At 36.6% G+C, this 17,465-nt stretch overlaps 1 protein-coding gene across 2 annotated transcripts in view; it reads left to right on the forward strand.

Moving 5' to 3' along the window:
* PPP2R5E (protein phosphatase 2 regulatory subunit B'epsilon) overlaps window positions 1-16,163 on the forward strand; it is a 71,551-nt gene extending 55,388 nt beyond the window's left edge. For both annotated transcript variants that reach the window (XM_059850508.1, XM_059850509.1), the window contains exons 5-14: window positions 94-186; window positions 4,132-4,262; window positions 4,347-4,406; window positions 5,032-5,140; window positions 6,125-6,178; window positions 6,279-6,329; window positions 7,160-7,279; window positions 8,361-8,488; window positions 10,276-10,377; window positions 12,972-16,163. In XM_059850508.1, coding sequence (XP_059706491.1) covers window positions 94-186; window positions 4,132-4,262; window positions 4,347-4,406; window positions 5,032-5,140; window positions 6,125-6,178; window positions 6,279-6,329; window positions 7,160-7,279; window positions 8,361-8,488; window positions 10,276-10,377; window positions 12,972-13,071 — 948 coding nt within the window. In that variant the 3' untranslated portion in view covers window positions 13,072-16,163. The remainder of the gene's footprint in view (window positions 1-93; window positions 187-4,131; window positions 4,263-4,346; window positions 4,407-5,031; window positions 5,141-6,124; window positions 6,179-6,278; window positions 6,330-7,159; window positions 7,280-8,360; window positions 8,489-10,275; window positions 10,378-12,971) is intronic.
* Window positions 16,164-17,465: the final 1,302 nt, after the last annotated feature.

Genomic DNA, 17,465 nt, shown 5'->3' on the forward strand with positions numbered 1-17,465 from the left:
CTTCTAACAAAATAATTTGGGGAAATACTAAAAATATAAAGAGTAATCAATTAATGAAATAAACCCATGTTTTGCTTATTTTTTCTTTTGCAGCTTGTATATGAGTTTTTCATACGATTTTTGGAAAGCCAAGAATTTCAGCCCAGCATTGCCAAAAAGTACATAGATCAGAAATTTGTATTGCAGGTAAGCTGGTGTGTTTTCTTTAGGGCTTAGTGTCACTTCTGGGAAAAAAAAAATCCTTTAAAAAGATTTAGTTTAGAATTTGAAAGTGTATCTTCATTTGCAACAGAAAAAAGGCTAAACCAGCATCTACAGTGAAAGTTTTCAATCTATGGAGGTAGTGGAAAAAGGTGTGTGATTGTATGTCAGTCTCTGTTACTATAGATACAAAAATAGATGGTTTGGATCCAGTTTCAATACCTCAGTCAAAATATTTGACTTACTGGTTTTGAGGCAGAGCTGAAACAATAACTGTTGAAAAATGAAAAGTTTGCTACCAAGGAGTCTCAAAATGCTGTTCTCTCTATCTAGAGAGACTACTTAGACACCAGTTTTAATGTGTCTTACTATTGTTTATACATTTGTTTTCTGGGGTAAGCCAGGACACTCCACAGATACTTTTTTTTTTTTTTTTTTTGTCTTCAGATTTGAGAACAGGCCTGTCTTGGGTTTTGTTCTCCCTTTGTGAGTTTTTGTGTAACTGTGAAGTCAAAAAGAACTTTGTGCTTGATGCTGTCTGTAGCTTGCTTTTGAAAATCAGGGGAATTTAGAAAGATTGCTATTTAGTTAGAAAATGCAGTTTCCTTGCAGGCTGTCACTTGAATGAAAAAGGAACTGGAGTTGGCAGGAGAGACTCAGCATTTCTGAAGACCTTTCTCTTGCCCCTAATCACTCATGGAGCTTTTATTTTTCCCTGTGCTGCTCAGGCAATAAAAGTTGTGCTTTTACTGTTCATCTGTGTTGTTTGGATGAAGAATACCTGAAAAATGTAGTGAACAGAGCAATTTCTGTCCTTACATTCAAAGTTTAAAGAAGAGAATTCAGTTTCCTTCTTGATATCACAAGACCTTCTTCATCCTACAAAAGCAATAAGATATACTTAAATTTTTATTTTGTCCATCTCCTAAACACAAGAGCATTTTTCATCTGGATCAAACCTCTGGTGGTTTCCTTTTTGTTCATCTCAGTACTGATTTGACAAGGAGGTGCACCAATGTGTTCATCCAGTACCTGGTGGAGATAAGAGAATATGCATGACAAATCACTCCTGACAGGTTTTTCCAGGCTGGTTTTAGTTTGATTAGATAGAGCAGGATTGCATTAGGATGAATATATGTGCTCTCCTTCAAAATCTAGTAAAAATAATTCTTAGATGCTCCTGTTCTGTGCTGCTGAACTTGGTCATGACTGGCAACATCCCACTCAACCTTTTTAAGACATTCAAAACTGTCAGTTTGGCACAGGAGAATGGGTCTAAACCAAGGATTTAATTTTATTTTTTAAATCTTGCTAGTTTTCATTAAATCTACTAAATGGAAGAATATTATCTAGTGAAAGAGGGGAATAGGAGATTTTAAAACCTACATATCAGAAAACATGATATGACAATGAAGAGGTCAAAGGAGTTCTAGGGATTTCTATGTTCTTGCCATGGGGTTTGGTGATGCACATTTTTATATTGTGTCAATTTAAAATTCACATTTTTCTATAAAAAGTTCTATTCACACATATATATACACATATACACACTACATATAAGTAGTTATATTTCCATGTGTGTAAATACTTGGTGGTGAGCTGTAGGAAGCTGGAGTGTCCTTCCACTTCCTGTTGTGTTTGTTGTGTGTCAGGGGTAACTCCTGAGTATCTTCAGCTGAGATCCCTCACACAGGAAAGCAGTTTGAGAGTTAAGAGCATTAAGCATTTTGGTGTCTCGTGACACTGACAACTCAAGTGGGACATTTGCAGTATTTGGAATCAGCTTTTTCTCAAGGTTTTTTTTTTTTTTTTTTTTTTAATTTTAATTATGCTTTTCTTGGCAGTAAGGATGCCTGTATGAAAAAAAAAAAGTAAAAAAAAAAAAGTTAGGTTTTTAATGGACTTTTTTCAAACTTTTTCCTTGTTTATTTGCTTTTTGCTTTCTTTTATTAAATATAGCTGTGTTTCTGGCTTTCAGCTGTATGTTTTAATAAAATACTGTATTTACCAGTGTAGCTGTTCATTTCTAAAGCCTGCTTATGTACAGTTTGAAATGGTTGGCAGTGGTTGCTAAGAGACATACTATTCAAATATATCCACAAGTCTCTGTTATGTAGGTTGCTATTTTGGAAAATTAATTTCCCTTTTCTATGTATGTTTAGAATAGTCAAAATAAATTATGGAAGTCTTAAAGCTTGTTCATAAAAATAAGACTTTATTGTTGAAACCTGAAAACAAATTGGACATAGCAAAATAATAGTCTTATTATTATTTTTTTTTTTTAATGAGAGACTTAGTCTTAGTTTAGCAGTGTTTCCAGAGAGGATCTGCATAAGAGAACTGGAAATATAAATACTTTTCAATCCAGTAAGAAAACAAAAAACATAAATGCTTCCAGCTGTTTGCTGTCTTAGGCTGAAATGTGCTATTTGGGGAAGGATGAGGTGACTGTTTATTTATTTAAATCTAGAACTAATTGAGAGCAATGTGTTTCTAACCTCTGGAGGGCAGCTGACAAACCTCATACTTCCCTCATGAAATCCCCACCACAGATTCTTACTGCAAGGAAGATACAGTGAGGTCTCACTGCAAGCTGCAGAAATGTTCCAAACAATGAGGAAGAATGTGTGCATCAGTCCTAGACTTGGATGTCAGAAAGCAAAATCCCAGACAGCCTAACAGCTTTTAATCATATTTTTTCTTATCTTTTTTCACCTCCTCAGCGTTATATAGCAGTTTAACAGAGAGCATGTATAGCATACACTGACATATCTACTTGTAATAGGTGTTTATAATTTATCTGTTTGTGAATCTAAGATAATTTTGTTTTCTGCCACTCCTGTAATGATTTTCTGACAGCATCTTACCCATTTGTAAGACCTGTTTGACAAACTGTCTTTATTTCTCTTGCAAGACAGGTACTGGTTCACAGTTACTTTTTTCATGCAAGACAGATACTGGTTGCCTATGATCACTATAAATTACCTAAAATTCCCTGGTTTCTGCACATCTGTGGCAGTTGGTTGTGCTTTTTGCTTTAAAGTTTACCTCTGAATTTATTCCAAACATCCACCAGAATACCCAATGTTGTGGTGTCACAAAAAAAATGAAGAGAGTGGCTAAGGGAAAGCTCATACTGTGGTGGCAGAGGATTCAAGGGGAATAAAACCAAGTCCTGCAGGTGATATTCATGCTGATCATTTTGTGCAGCTTCAGGTGTCAGTGTTTGGGATATATTTTGTACAATACCAGACACTAAAACACCTTCTCTCTTGACTGAGTCTCACATAACCATTTAAGAGCTACTTAGTAAATGTGGGTTTTCTATTGTTTTTTTTCTTTATTCATTGTTTTGTTTTTTAATTGGCATTGATAATGAAATCACCATTTTGTTCAAAGTGAAGGATTAATTCCCTCTGATGCTTTTCATTTGTGGCAATTGGTGGAGATCCTGTAGCAGCAGATCCAGTGCTGGCATGGATTTCCCTGTTGAGTCTTTCCACAGTGTGAGGGCCATGCAATCACTAGGAAGGCTTAAGAGCTCATCATATGAATTACAAGTAATTAGAAAAATGTGACCTTGACACAACCTTGTGAGAACAAAGTGTTAGAGCAAAGGAGGATCTTCTGGTTCTGCAGAGTCAGGGAATGGTGGATGGTAAAAGGCAAACTGTCTTACCATATTTATTTTTGGGGAGAAGAAGGGCAGCATATTGGAGCTAGTTAATCACAAATTTATTGTTCTGAGGTTTATGATGTTATACTGAGGTTCCAACAGATTTTTTTAATAGTGGATATCTACTGCTTGGGTACCATGGATGTCTCATTCTTTGACTGATGTGTTTTCATGAATTCAGTTTCATACAGAAGTCTGTGTGTCCTACTTGTCAAATGTCTCCTGTTTCAGTTCTCTTTTTCCTTCAAACACAGCTGTTGGAGCTGTTTGACAGCGAAGACCCTCGGGAACGAGACTACCTAAAAACAGTCTTGCACAGAATTTATGGCAAGTTCCTGGGCCTTAGAGCATTTATCCGAAAACAGATTAATAATATTTTTCTACGGTAAGTTGTGGAAGAAGGGGCTTTTCATTTATGAGCCCTTTAGGAAACTGATATATTGCTTATATTTAACTTTTCTTTTTTTAGATTTGTTTATGAAACCGAACACTTCAATGGCGTAGCTGAACTGTTGGAAATTTTAGGAAGGTAAAGGAGTCTTTATTTATTATCTAACTCAGACTTCCCTTGTGGACACGTCAGGATAGTGTCAGATTCGGAAAAAGTATTATGATAATCCCTGACTCTGAAAACAGATGTGTGCACATGCTCATCTTTAAGCCCATGTGCAAATCTCTGTCCCATCTTTGCCAAGAATATATAACTACAAGTTACAGCTGAAGTGTTGGATTGGTTTTATGAGTGTGAGTCCATTAAATACTGCAGACTTCATCCTTGCATGCTGGAGGATTATTTTCTTCTGAGCACACTTAGCAGAGGGAATGTTTTGAGTGAATCTAATTTTGGTAGGTTAATTACTCGAGACCACCTTGCCTACATGAATTTACAGACCACATAGACAAGGTCTTCTCTGTTTGGCAGCAGGTTTGTGCAGCTGTTTATGTGATTATTCCTAATGGGAGCTGGATTACTACCTAGATATGTAGTGCCCTGCTAATATAAAGCAGGACCAAAGTCAGCAGCTGTTTACAAGTGCTGTTTGTAAACAGCTGCTGACTGCTAAATATATTTTAATCTAGAAAGTGTTTGTTCAGACCTCAGTATTGTTCTCTGTGATGATGACACTAATAAATACTTCTTTTCTCATTTCCAGTATTATCAATGGTTTTGCTTTACCTCTCAAGGCAGAGCATAAACAGTTTCTGGTGAAGGTGCTGATCCCTTTACACACAGTCAGGAGTTTATCACTCTTCCATGCACAGGTAGAAATTAAGAAAATATTTTCTGTTCAGTAAGAATTGTATGTATATTTTTAAAGGTTGCTTTGTAAATTTAATTACATGCACATAAAAAGGGGAGGGAAATTCTAAATGTGGAAAACATACAATAGTTTTTTTTCAAAATTAATTCAGTATTCTTTGTATGATAAATATCTAGCTTCTGTTTTGATTAGGTAATAAAAAACATAACATACATCTGTAATAGTTTGGAAATTTTATTTAGTAGTTAAGCTCTCTCTCTAGGTTTTCCTCTCTGTTCTTTTCTCATTCTCACAAGTTTGCCTTTCCCATTCTCTCTCCCAAGAGGATGTTTGGGTTTCCTTAGTCTTGTCCTGTCAAGGCTCTTCTTCACCCTGGCAACCTTCTGAATACTAATACCCACATTTTTTCATTTAATATTCTCCCACACAGATTCCTTAATACTGCATTTATGCTCTCATACATCTTTTTATACCTTCAGCTTTCATGATGTAATTTTTCCTCTGATACTGCTACCTGTTTCCTTTCTCTCAGATTTTCAGAGAGTGAAAATTTTCAGTATTTCTTATGGTGATAAAGCTCTGCTTTCTAAGTATGTTATTGCAGGTTTTAGCTGTGTCGACTCATCTTGCAAGAATTCTCATGACTTTGCTGTATAAAATTAGTAAAAAGTTGCACTTTAAGAGAGTAGCAGAAGCTTCAAAACATTGCTTGTATGACTGTACTTAGAATTCCAAGTTGTTCTGATTTTTGTTTTATATGCTACTTTGTCACTCTGTTCTTGTAAATTCTTTTTCTTTCTTATAAACTGAACTTTGGATGGATTTGCTCAGTGCAAACTGTGCATCTCAGTCTAAAATTGGATGTAGTTTGAGAGAGCTGAATAGCATCTTGCCTTAAGTTTTTCTTTTTAAAAAAGTTGGGGTTTTGTGGTTTCTTTATAGAAATGTTCTAATTTTGTTTTTGTGAATTCTTACCTCTTTGCAGCTGGCGTATTGCATAGTACAGTTTCTGGAGAAGGACCCCTCACTCACAGAACCAGTAAATATTTCTTTCATACTTTTTTTTTTTTCATTATGAATGGTTTACCCTCTAGAGAGAAAAGTAGAAAAATCTAACTTCTTTTTTCCTTCTAATTTAGGTCATTAGAGGTTTAATGAAATTCTGGCCAAAAACCTGCAGTCAGAAAGAGGTAAGTGATATGCTGGTATTACATAGGGAAAAAAAAGGTATTTTGCTCTAAAATGTAATAAGCAGGGAATCTTTAAATAATTTGAGGTCGATAGCATGTTTTGTGGTGAATCTTGGTATTCTTTATTGTAGATGATTTTTCAATACTTTAATTCTAGTTTTTTGAACAGTTTTGACTGTGCAAAGTTTGCTTAGTCTGGTTTCTAGTCACAAAATGATTCCTGGTACTGCTGCAGAGAAGCTTTTAGAAAGGAGAAAATAAAGATAGTTAAGGATAGGTTGGAAAAACTCAGATTTGGAGTTCTTTATATATGAAGACAGTATTTTTCAGTAAGGATGAAAGATGCTCTATGTGGTGTTTACCTAGTCAACATGTAAAAGATGCAGTTAAACATGTGCATTTTTATTTCAGATGCAAATCAGAGTTTCCCTAGTGAGGTTTTTTGAAACAGCAAAACTGTTATTTTCCATGTTGCTCTCAAAAATGAGGTAAAATTAGGAGAATCTCTTTAGTTGCTGAAGTTCAAGCCTTTGTTCGGATCTTTGTATGAGACAAGGTTTTCAGCATGGATGGTATATGCTGGTGCAATTCTGAATTTCATTCAAAATGTTTTAAATGCAGCACTTGAAGAAGAAACTTGTCCTTGTTTTAAGGGACTGAGTCCAAAAGCTGCCAGTGGTAGAACTGATGACATTTTTTGAGACAGGGTCTCGCTGAGCTAGTGAGGTTTCCATTTCCTCCTGAAGCAGTAGAATTTGGAGGTTACCAGCATTCTGCAGAACAAGATGATTTGGAGGTTTTATATTCAATACTTTCTTTTTTGTCTTTAGGTCATGTTCCTAGGAGAGCTGGAGGAAATCTTGGATGTAATTGAACCATCACAATTTGTCAAAATCCAGGAACCCTTGTTTAAACAAATTGCCAAGTGTGTCTCTAGCCCTCATTTTCAGGTCAGTGGTAAAGGTTATTGTTTATATAGGAATGTATAGTCTCAGTTTTAAACATAACTCCCCTCAAATGTAAATATTATTCTGTGTTATATTTTCAAGTACTTGTCTTCTGTGGAAGAGGATATGTTGGGGTGGAAGGTTAGGTCTGAGCTCCATTAATAACTTGTTAGGTGTTTGGGGTTACAGCACAGAGCTTGTCCTTCTGAGTCCCTCACAAATCCCTAACCTGTGTCCAAGCAGACTTTGAGCCCTTCCCCCTGTGGGTGGCAGGTGCTGGCCCTGTGAACTCTGGAGGATGGATTTGCTCCCTGGTGTTGGTGCAGTCTTGTGCAGTTCCTGTTTTCTGACTTGATTCCTTCTAACCATGTAACCACTTGTCTGGTTAGAGGTGACACAAACTGTAGCCTGTTTTAATCACATTGTATAATGGGAGGAAGGGGAATGAATGGGTTGTAAATGGATATGTGAAGAGGATATAGAGTTCACGGCCTGTAGTGTCTCCATGTTAAGCCTGGTGATCTGTCCTGGCACAAGGACAGATGTAACTTTTCAGCTCTTCCTTGGACTACATCTTTTTTTAAATCATAATTCAGATCAGCATCCTCCTTCCTTCCCCCCAGCTCCTCTCCAGGGTAATTACTGTCCTTGGTACCTTCCCCACACTTAAGATTTCTCCTCCCTTATCCTGCCCAGCTACTGGGCCTTTCCCTGTCCTCTGGTATCCCAGCACTGCTGGGTTTTTTCCAACTGCACTCTTCCTCATTTTTGAGGGAAAGGGTGATGGGAAGTCTGTATGCTCTTCCTTCCCCTCCTCAACTGCTGTGTCTGCACCCAATCTTCAGTGAGCAGTAACACATTGCTCAGGAAATAGAGAGTGAGTGCTGTGGGATCAGAACTACAAGATAGAAATTAATTCCATTAATGCATGTTATGCTACTGATTAGAGTAGTTTAATTCCAAAACTAATGACTCCTGGTAGCTCATCTTTGTGGAGTTTCTCTGTAATTTGTTTTTCTATCAGAAAATGACAAAATTACAGGTATCTGAATTCCTGTTCATATTTTATTTCTTTGACTCCAAGGTGGCTGAAAGAGCGCTGTATTATTGGAATAATGAATACATCATGAGTTTGATAGAGGAGAACTCAAACGTTATACTTCCCATCATGTTTTCCAGCCTTTACAGGATTTCTAAAGAACACTGGAATCCGTAAGTTTGTGCATTTACACTTTATCTCTTGCCATTTGACATCCCACTGATAAACTCAGGGAATGTCTGCTGAAGATCATCTGAATGGGAGAGATGCAGACTCAAAGCTGCTCTGAGCAAGTGCAGCTCTGTTAATGACAATATGTATTAGTCTGCACTTGAGCTTGTCTCAGTGTTTTTAATTAACTGGTATGTGTACAAAAATCACTACTTTGTAGGATAAAAATAGGCCTTCTCACAAGCTAGAAAAAAGAAGAAATTAAATGTTACATTGTTATTGAAGGAAAAATGTTGCTCATCAAGTGTTTCTCCTACGCAGTTTTTTTATAAACAGGGTGGCTCTTAAGCCTGATTCTAAATTGTCTATTAATGTCACTTGACATTAATAAAGCTTTGTAGCTGTATCATCAACTGATACCTCTGGGAGACTTTTGGTGTTGGCATTTTTTTAAACATCCATGCAACATGCAGACAGTATATTCTTAGGTTGGGTTGTTTTTTCTAAATTTATTTAAATACAGCTCTTTATGACAATAATTGAGCAGTTACTTAGTATTGATATTGTGATAATTAGGCAATTTTATTTTAAACTGAATAGCCTAGTAAAAAGTGTTTTTATGAAAAATTATATTGCAGTAAGATGACATATATCCTTTATTTTACTTGGAAAGTTTTTCTAAGTCAAGATGATTAGCATTTAGTAAACCCATATTTTTAATGAGCTGTGCTATGTTCAGGTCCCAGTTGCTTTGAGACCTTACTGTAAAATGTTTCATCTTTTCAAACATTGGTCTTTTTGTTCTGTACCTAGTCAAACTCTCAAGGTTGTGTGCTTACATGACAAATCTAATGCTGCTGGAAAGCCTCTGTAGCTTAACACTGGTCACAAAAGGACACTTTCCAGTACCAGTCTCCAACCTTTTAATACTGTGCACTGAGATACTTCTGGTAATGAGAATATTCCAGTATCCCAGTTCAGAGTTTTCATACCCATAGTAATTTTGTTACACGAGCCAGGTAAAGACACATCTAAAATAAAGGAGCTATTTATAGAATTTTTATGTTTATAAGAAAATTTTTAATGTAGGCAACAAAAATGAAAGTTTAAATAAAGAGATGAGAGAGACAGGGGTGCATGGGAAATGGCACATAGTTAGTGTGTCCCAAAGGGATTAGCTCCAAAGATTCCTGGCACTTGTACTGTTGATTCACTGCCTCCTGGCTGAAGAGCTGCTTCTTAAGCAGCCCTGGGTCTGAATATGACAGCCAGAGTAGTGGATCAGGAACTGTGAAAGGGAAAATGAATATGAACTGCATGAGCACAAGGAAATCACTCTTGAAATACAGCTTTGTATTTTGCATAGATGCACTGAATATTCAGCTTCATAGAAGTCATAAGGAAATATGAATCACTTTCATTTTGTGTTTGAATTCTATTCCTTCTGCCAGCATTGATGATTAGAATCTCTGAAGTTGCATTCAGAATTGCTCCACAGCATGAGGGAAGAGACTGTAGTTATATGGTAATAGCTTTCTGTTGTTGCCTTTCACCCTAGAGTTTTGGCCTGCTCCATTTCAGTAGTCAGTAGGGACATGAAAGCTGATTCTCACCTTTAAGTATGTTAATCAAAAGTAGTTTGAGTGAAATCGAGGAATTTACATAACCATACTTGCAGGAACAGAATTGGTCACAGAAAGGCTGGGAAGAGAAGACACTTTTTATTTCACGTTTGATTTCACCTGAAACTAATGGATTCTCTTCTTTCTTCTTTTTCCATGTTTCACAGGGCTATTGTGGCTTTAGTCTACAATGTGTTGAAGGCATTTATGGAAATGAACAGCACCATGTTTGACGAGCTGACAGCCACTTACAAGTCAGATCGTCAGCGGTAACTTTTTAAAGCTTTTTTTTGTCAGCTGTGCCCATGGCCTGCAGTTTAGTTGTCCCCTTAGACTCAGGTGCAGTTGCAGAATCTCAGACATTATATAGACACTGCCTCATTCTTGCTCTTGCCTGCTCCTTGGTCTTCTCATGGTAGGATGTGCAGGTTTTTCTTTAGTCTTTAATAAATACAGTATCCATTGCACGGCTTGGGAATCCACATTCCTCATGCAATTCCTTTTTGACTCCACATTCCAAAACACTTAAGTGTATCAAGATCTTCAATGATAAAAGGAAAACAGGGGTTGAAAGGTAACACTTTGCTTAAAGACTTTAAAAAAAAAAGTTACACTGAGATGTGGAAAGAGACATGAGGAAAACCCCTAAGATTTGATTTTCCAAGCTGCTGTTTGTTGGCTGGATGTGATCTTGAAGGAAAGAGGCATCTCTCAGCCTTTTTATTTCTTATTCAGAGGTCCTGCTGTATCTGAGTCTTTTAGCATGCAGGATCCATTAAATACACCACTCATAGAGGCATTAGTTCAACTGCAATGGCTTCTTGTCTTTTCTCCCATTTTCCCTAATCTTTATTTCTGCATTACAGTGCAGCATCTTTTCTCAAAAGTTTCACCTTATGCAAAGATAGGGTGAAAAAAAGGAGCAAATTTCAGGAACTCTGAACAGGTTGCAGCTTCATTTAAGTCATACTTTGGCTGTGACTCAGGGTTCCCCCAAGCAATGCAAAGGACACTGCATGTCAGCAGAGGTTTTTAGAGTAGTCCAACCTTGAAAGTCTCTTGGCTGTTGTAGTTGGCTTGGCTTGTGTGACTGGAGCCACTGGCCTTTCCTTGCTCTTTGTTTTATAGCCCAAAAAATCTGCACATAACAGGCCAGTTCATTAACATGGTATTTTATTTGTAGAGACTTATTTAGAGATATATTTGAACTAAGAATCCAGATATTCTTGGTATGATTGATAAATAAGTGCCAATCATGTATTGCAGTTGAGACAAACTCTGTGGTTTCTTTTAGCAAAAAGACAGAGTTTCAGCACTGATCATCTGGTCCAGATATTCACTGAGGCAGCTTAGTGACCTGAATCCATTTGTGGTGGCACTTTGCCCCTTAAGATAAGAAATTCTGCTCTGAACAGGACCAGATGCTGCAGTGGTGTGTCCCGTGTCTGGATAATGGGGGAGGATTAGTGGCTGAACTGCACAAAGAATTTCTTTTGCACCTGCTGACACTGTACTTCTTACCAAGGCTGGTGCTAACCATTTCACCATTTTTATTTACTTATTATAATTTTAAAATCTGAATGTATAAACCAGGATATTTCCCTTAAGTTTTTCAGAAAATCTTTAGCATCTTAATAAAACCACATTTTAGAAAGGTAGCTTTGATACCACTTCAAGCTTGAGGAGAAATATATTCAATATTAATGGCTAGGATAGGTCAAATAGGTAAGCTGGATGAGGTGATCCTACTCTAACAGACCTTTAGGTAAGCAGGCATGTATTTCCTAATGATTAGAAGATAAATATTGGTAAGTAGCCTGAAAATGTAAGGCTATTTCACTTATTCTTGTATTTAATTTTAAATACTCTCCAGTAACAATAGGCTCTTTTTTTTTTTCTTTTATTGTTCTTCAGGGATTTATCTGAAAGTTTGTATTTTTTTATATGTTTATAATCCTCTTGGGAAATCAGAATTCCAAACAAATGAGCCAGATGTTGATATGTTGAGTGAATCAAAGTGTGTAGCAATGTTTCTAATCCCTTGAAATACTTCTCAAGACTTCTGTAATGTGACTGGCAGAGAATCTGTGTATCTGTCATTGTTAGATTTCCATTTCATCTAAACCTACAAGGTGATGTCATAGAACTTGAAAGCATTTTGTGCCTTGCAGTCTCAAGGAGATTTATTCACAGTAAGCTGTGGCAGAGACAGGAAATTTAGAAAGCAAACAATGCAGGTAAAGTAAATGTTAGGTTTGCTGTTTAATTTTCTCAAATCAGCCACTGAAGTCTGTTGTTAAAGCAAATGCTACACAGATCTTGGAGGAATTTGGTGTGGAAAAAGAGTGACTGAACAAAAGGCACATCTTGTAGGTTGAACTTTGCCTTGGTTGGTGCCTAAGCTATAGGGAAGCCAGCAGTCAGTGTAAGTAAAAATAGTGATTCTAAAAGGATCAGGGAATGCTTTCTAGAAAGTTGGTGTGATTTGCAAGTAAATAAACATAAAAATAATTACATAACTTAGTCTAAAATGTTAATTTTTATAATTTTGGCAGATCAGTTCTGTAGTAAAAATCCACTGCATTTTTTAATTCCTCATTGCAAATTAGTGTCTATGAACACTACCATTTTGCTCAGCTTATGTTTTATGCTCTTCTCATACTGCTTTGCTTAGTTAAATTTATGTAGGTAACAAAAAGAAAAAAAATATTTTAAAAAAAGTTAAATATATTTTAGGAAAATTGCAGTTGTGCTCAGGAAAATTAGTACAGTTATTTAATGTCAACTATGTATTTTTTAACATAAGTATTATTTATCTCCAGTCTTCTCTCCTGCTAACTCTTTGTTTTATTTCATCTGTCAGTGAGAAGAAGAAAGAGAAAGAGCGTGAAGAACTGTGGAAAAAACTGGAGGATTTGGAATTAAAGAGAGGTCTTAGACGTGATGGAATAATTCCAACTTAACAAAAATACAAAACAGCATTATTAACCTGTGGAGTCACACATTTATGTAGTAGAAGATGGAGCAACAGTTTTCTGTATTGTGCAACTTTACAGTAGATTTCACATTTGTTTCATTATTACAACAGCACTGTATATACCTGTCTCTAAGTAAAGGAAAAAAATAAGGACTTTAATCCAAAGTTTGGACAACAGATGGACTTCTCAGAACTTTGCAAACATAATCATTGTTTTAACCCTTCTTTAAAACCAGTCTTCAAAGATCTGTTGATGAAAATTGCAATGTCAGATTCCATTGTCAGGACCTGTTCCTTATTTATCGTTAGCAGAGAGTATAATACAACTTTCAAATGTGAACAATCTTAAAATTTAGCTTGTCTTTCTGCTAAACCGTTACGTGTATTTATAGTAAAAGAGAAAAAAGACTGTCATTTCCTTATGAGTTTGTGTAACATCCTCCTTCTCTGGATAACTTTACTGTAATTTGACTTTCTTTTCCTTTTGCATATCTTCATAAGTTGAATGTCCATTCAGATCAGGGCCATGAAGAACATTGGTCCTGAATAAAAGTTTTGTTTACTGGTGTGAGCATTTTTTTAGTACCAGGCTGTCTCTGGTGCTTCCTTAATTTGAACATTAGGAATTAAAAAACAAGTAGGTGATAAACATAGTAGGAAAGGGAGCTTTGGATTCGTGCACCTATTTATTGCAAATCCAAATTAATGTCCACAATCCATGGAAAAAAAAAACAGGCAGTGGTAACACCCTGGACTTCAGTACCTAACCAGTATTAGTGATGCAGCATTGGACACACGTACCTGAGTTGGTTTAGAAACACCAATTGCTAAATTATTACAGTATGTTCTTATTGGACCATTCTGAAAGATTAAAGACACATGCTAAACAACACAAGCATGAAATTGATCTCCAGTGGTCATGGATCTAATTGGAAATTGACTTGAGATAGCAGTTTGGACAGTTTGGAGTTGTTGCCTTACTTTTTAATATGTATTTATAAAGTGTTCCAGCAAAAGAGGATGTAGCCTCTAAGAAACATACTGTAGTGTTTTTGTGGTTCTAGTACTATTACTCATCACAGTACCAGCCCTATGGTCTTAGCTGGAAAGGATTCTGGATAATACACTTCTGCATTCTCATCTGGATGCTCATTCCTAACTACTGTATTTGTTACCAAAAGTGGTTCTACAAATGCTACTGAAAAAAAAAAATTCTGGAAATCCTAATGTTCTGAGTATTAATAATAAAGTTTAAAATGCTTTTATATCAAAGGTGCATTGTGACCAAATTGTTTAAAACAAAAGAGGAAAAAAAAAAACAAAAACAAAGAAGAAGGCTGTATTATAAGTATACATTATTGGCTATCTGCTTTGTATTTGAAAGTGGAATCTTACATCTTTGGTAGGTAAAATGCTGATAAGACTTCTGTACAGTATATATTTAGCTAATGCAGTTGCATTATTCTATACCGGAAGGTATGTGTTTCAGGATTTTTCTCCAGGATGCTTTTGAACTGTTATAGACATATGACAACAGTGAATTGATAATCCTAAACCATCAATCCAGCAGTATTTACAGTATAAAAATGAATTGGTGTTCATGAGTCTTTGTGATAGTTGCAAACATGAATTTATGACCTGTTGCCATTGATAGAAATACCGTATAAATACAAGCTTGTATATTTTTCTTCCTACCATTTAAATATACAGTAGAATTTGAAGTTTTCTTGTTTTCAGGCACGGAAAAAAAAAGTACAAAGTAATTCCCTCCTAGACTACTGACTGTTTCAGGATTATCAGGTCACAGTTTGTACTCCTGGGTCTGCACACACAAATGTTGTAAACTCAAGGCTTTGTAAGAACTTGACACTGTTAATTCTGGAAAGAAAAAAAAAAGTGGAACTAGTCATATGCAACACCAAACACAACATGATTTAATGGGATTATTATGAGCTTCTTTAAGAACATTGACTGGGACTCAATGTAAATTAGGCAGATACTGTCATAGTTGAAACATTTTATTTTAAAGTGCTGAAGCAAAGGTGCAAGCTGAAATACTGAAGATTAAATAAATTTATAACAAATCATGTCCCTTAGCCCATTGATTTTGACAGTCTTTTATTTCTGTTACCAAAAAACCGAACTTGCCAGTGTGATTTCTGTGTGAAATGATCATTTCACAGTACAAGAGGGTGGACTCAAACTCATGCTCAAAGACTATGTTCCTTTTTGAAAAACTGAGAAAGAATGGAGGTATAAAACTTGATGTTCTTCACCTGGTGGAGTAAAACACAACAATGTGAAATTAGAAAAAGCACCTTGTCCTGTACTTAGAGTTTAGGTGAGTGTTGTTTGTTCATAACTATTTTTGGTTTTGCCATGTCATTCTACTCTTGATCATACAAAACTGACCAGAACCTGGTGGGTTGCAATATTTCGTGGCCTCTGCCGCGGGGACAGCGGGGAGCGTCTGACGTTCATAGGTGATTTATCACTTCTGAGAAGGAATGTTCCTTCAAGGAGAAGGAGATGATGTGCTGTTGTTATGAAGTCACTTGACTCTAAAGGCTGGGTGATGCACCTGAAGAAGCAGCTGCTGCCAGGACCCCGCGTGTGCCGCAGCCCCAGCGCCGTGTCCGGCCCCGCAGGGCTCCCACTGCTCCCGCTGGAGCTGCAGCAGGAGGAAGAGGAAGGCAGCCCATGGGCCCAAGTGTGATCAGTGCATCATAAATTACACTTTTGTTTGCTTCTTGAGTTCCACAAACCACCTTTGTTGGTGTCAGTGTTGTTCTTGACTGCTCGTCCGGCAGGCGTTGGGTGGTCCTGCGTGTCCTGGGCCACATTGGTCTCAGGGGGAAGGGTTGAGCACTGTCTGCTCACAGGAAGGAGCTGCGAGGGCATTGGGTCATGGGGATGTAACAACTGTACAAGTAAAGTTCCTCTCATACACTGAATTGACCACATGTTGCTTTCTTCATCTTGCACGTCTCCCGTATTGTTTTCCTTTCGTTGCTTTCGAGTGTTTTTTGTCTCTCTTCCAGAGGTTGGAATGCTTTAAATAAAGGTATTCTAATACCATTGGAGCGATTTCTAGCAGGGTTAGAGTATATTTAATCTTGGTTTTGTTAGCATAAGTAAAAGGGTTTAATTTATTTTTTTATCTCTTCTCATATATGGAAAAATCGAGGGTGTTGGAGCCAAGAATTGCTTGAATAAGAAATGCAGCAGCTGTACTTGCATTATAAGTGTGTAAGTACAGCCTTAGGCTCTCTCACTCGATGGAAAAGAAAATATATTATGGGCTCTAAAAAGCTCTTTATTGTTTTGTGAGGAGTGGGAAAGACGAGATTCTTCTCCCTCCAAGTAAAACGGACGTAATTTCCTTTTAGTTCTGTCTTTGAAAACAAAGATGCCCTTTTCTCTTAATTGTGTGACACCACTATCCCAAAGCAATTGCCCTTAAAGAAGACAAGAGTGATGATGCTCAAGATTAAAGAATGTTTTTATTTACTTACAGCTTTTTCTAATTTGGCTCCTGTGCTTCCCTTAGCAGCTCTGGAGTGAGCCATGACTTAGTTCTTCCTAGTTGGTATGTGCAGCAGATTTTATGTAGCCCAGTTTTCCATTTTGAACTCTATGAAACAGCATCTTGAAAGAGAATGGAACTACTTTTGGTTGAAAACTTTTATGCAAGTGCTGCTTCCCATCCACAGAAGCGTGTGCTTTTTATCACGACCTCTCTGAGTAAGAGTTTTTGTTACTTGGATCACCTGCTGTAAATATGTTGTATTCATAACCTCATGGAGCCATGAGGAGTTTTCAAATATAAATAGTACCAATACATTTCTTGTTGTTGTCCTATTTTTGATTGTCGTATAGCGAATGACCTGTCATGCTTTTTGTTTCAAGGTTAGCATTAGATTCATAGATCTTAATATTTTAGCATTTCATTGTTTAGGCAGGAGAGGGCAGCAAAAGTTCATTTTTCCCCATAGGAATGCTCTGGTCCCATTACTGTTTTTAAACTTGGGTGCATCTAACTATCTGTGGGTAGGGGGGGAAAATGAAACATTTTTATATATATTAAAAGGTGCATATGAAAATATAGACTGGTCCAACCAGACTGTGAAAATGTCTTCTACTCTACATCCAAGTAATAATAAAAGTTTCTTCCACCTCTGGATAAAGTACAAGCAGGTCTTAAACTCTTGGATTCAAATGTCATTCTTTGGAAACAGTTTACTTTCTTAAAAGTGATATCAAAGAAACTCAAACTCAATGGTGCTCCCAGCTATACATGTGTTATCTTCCTCTTTTGCACATGCTCAAGAGGCTCTGTACTGTGGGTGCATCTAAATAAAGAAGCAATGAAGTGTTTTC

This window comes from Haemorhous mexicanus, chromosome 6, assembly GCF_027477595.1.
Source record: "Haemorhous mexicanus isolate bHaeMex1 chromosome 6, bHaeMex1.pri, whole genome shotgun sequence".
Taxonomy (NCBI): Eukaryota; Metazoa; Chordata; class Aves; order Passeriformes; family Fringillidae; genus Haemorhous; species Haemorhous mexicanus.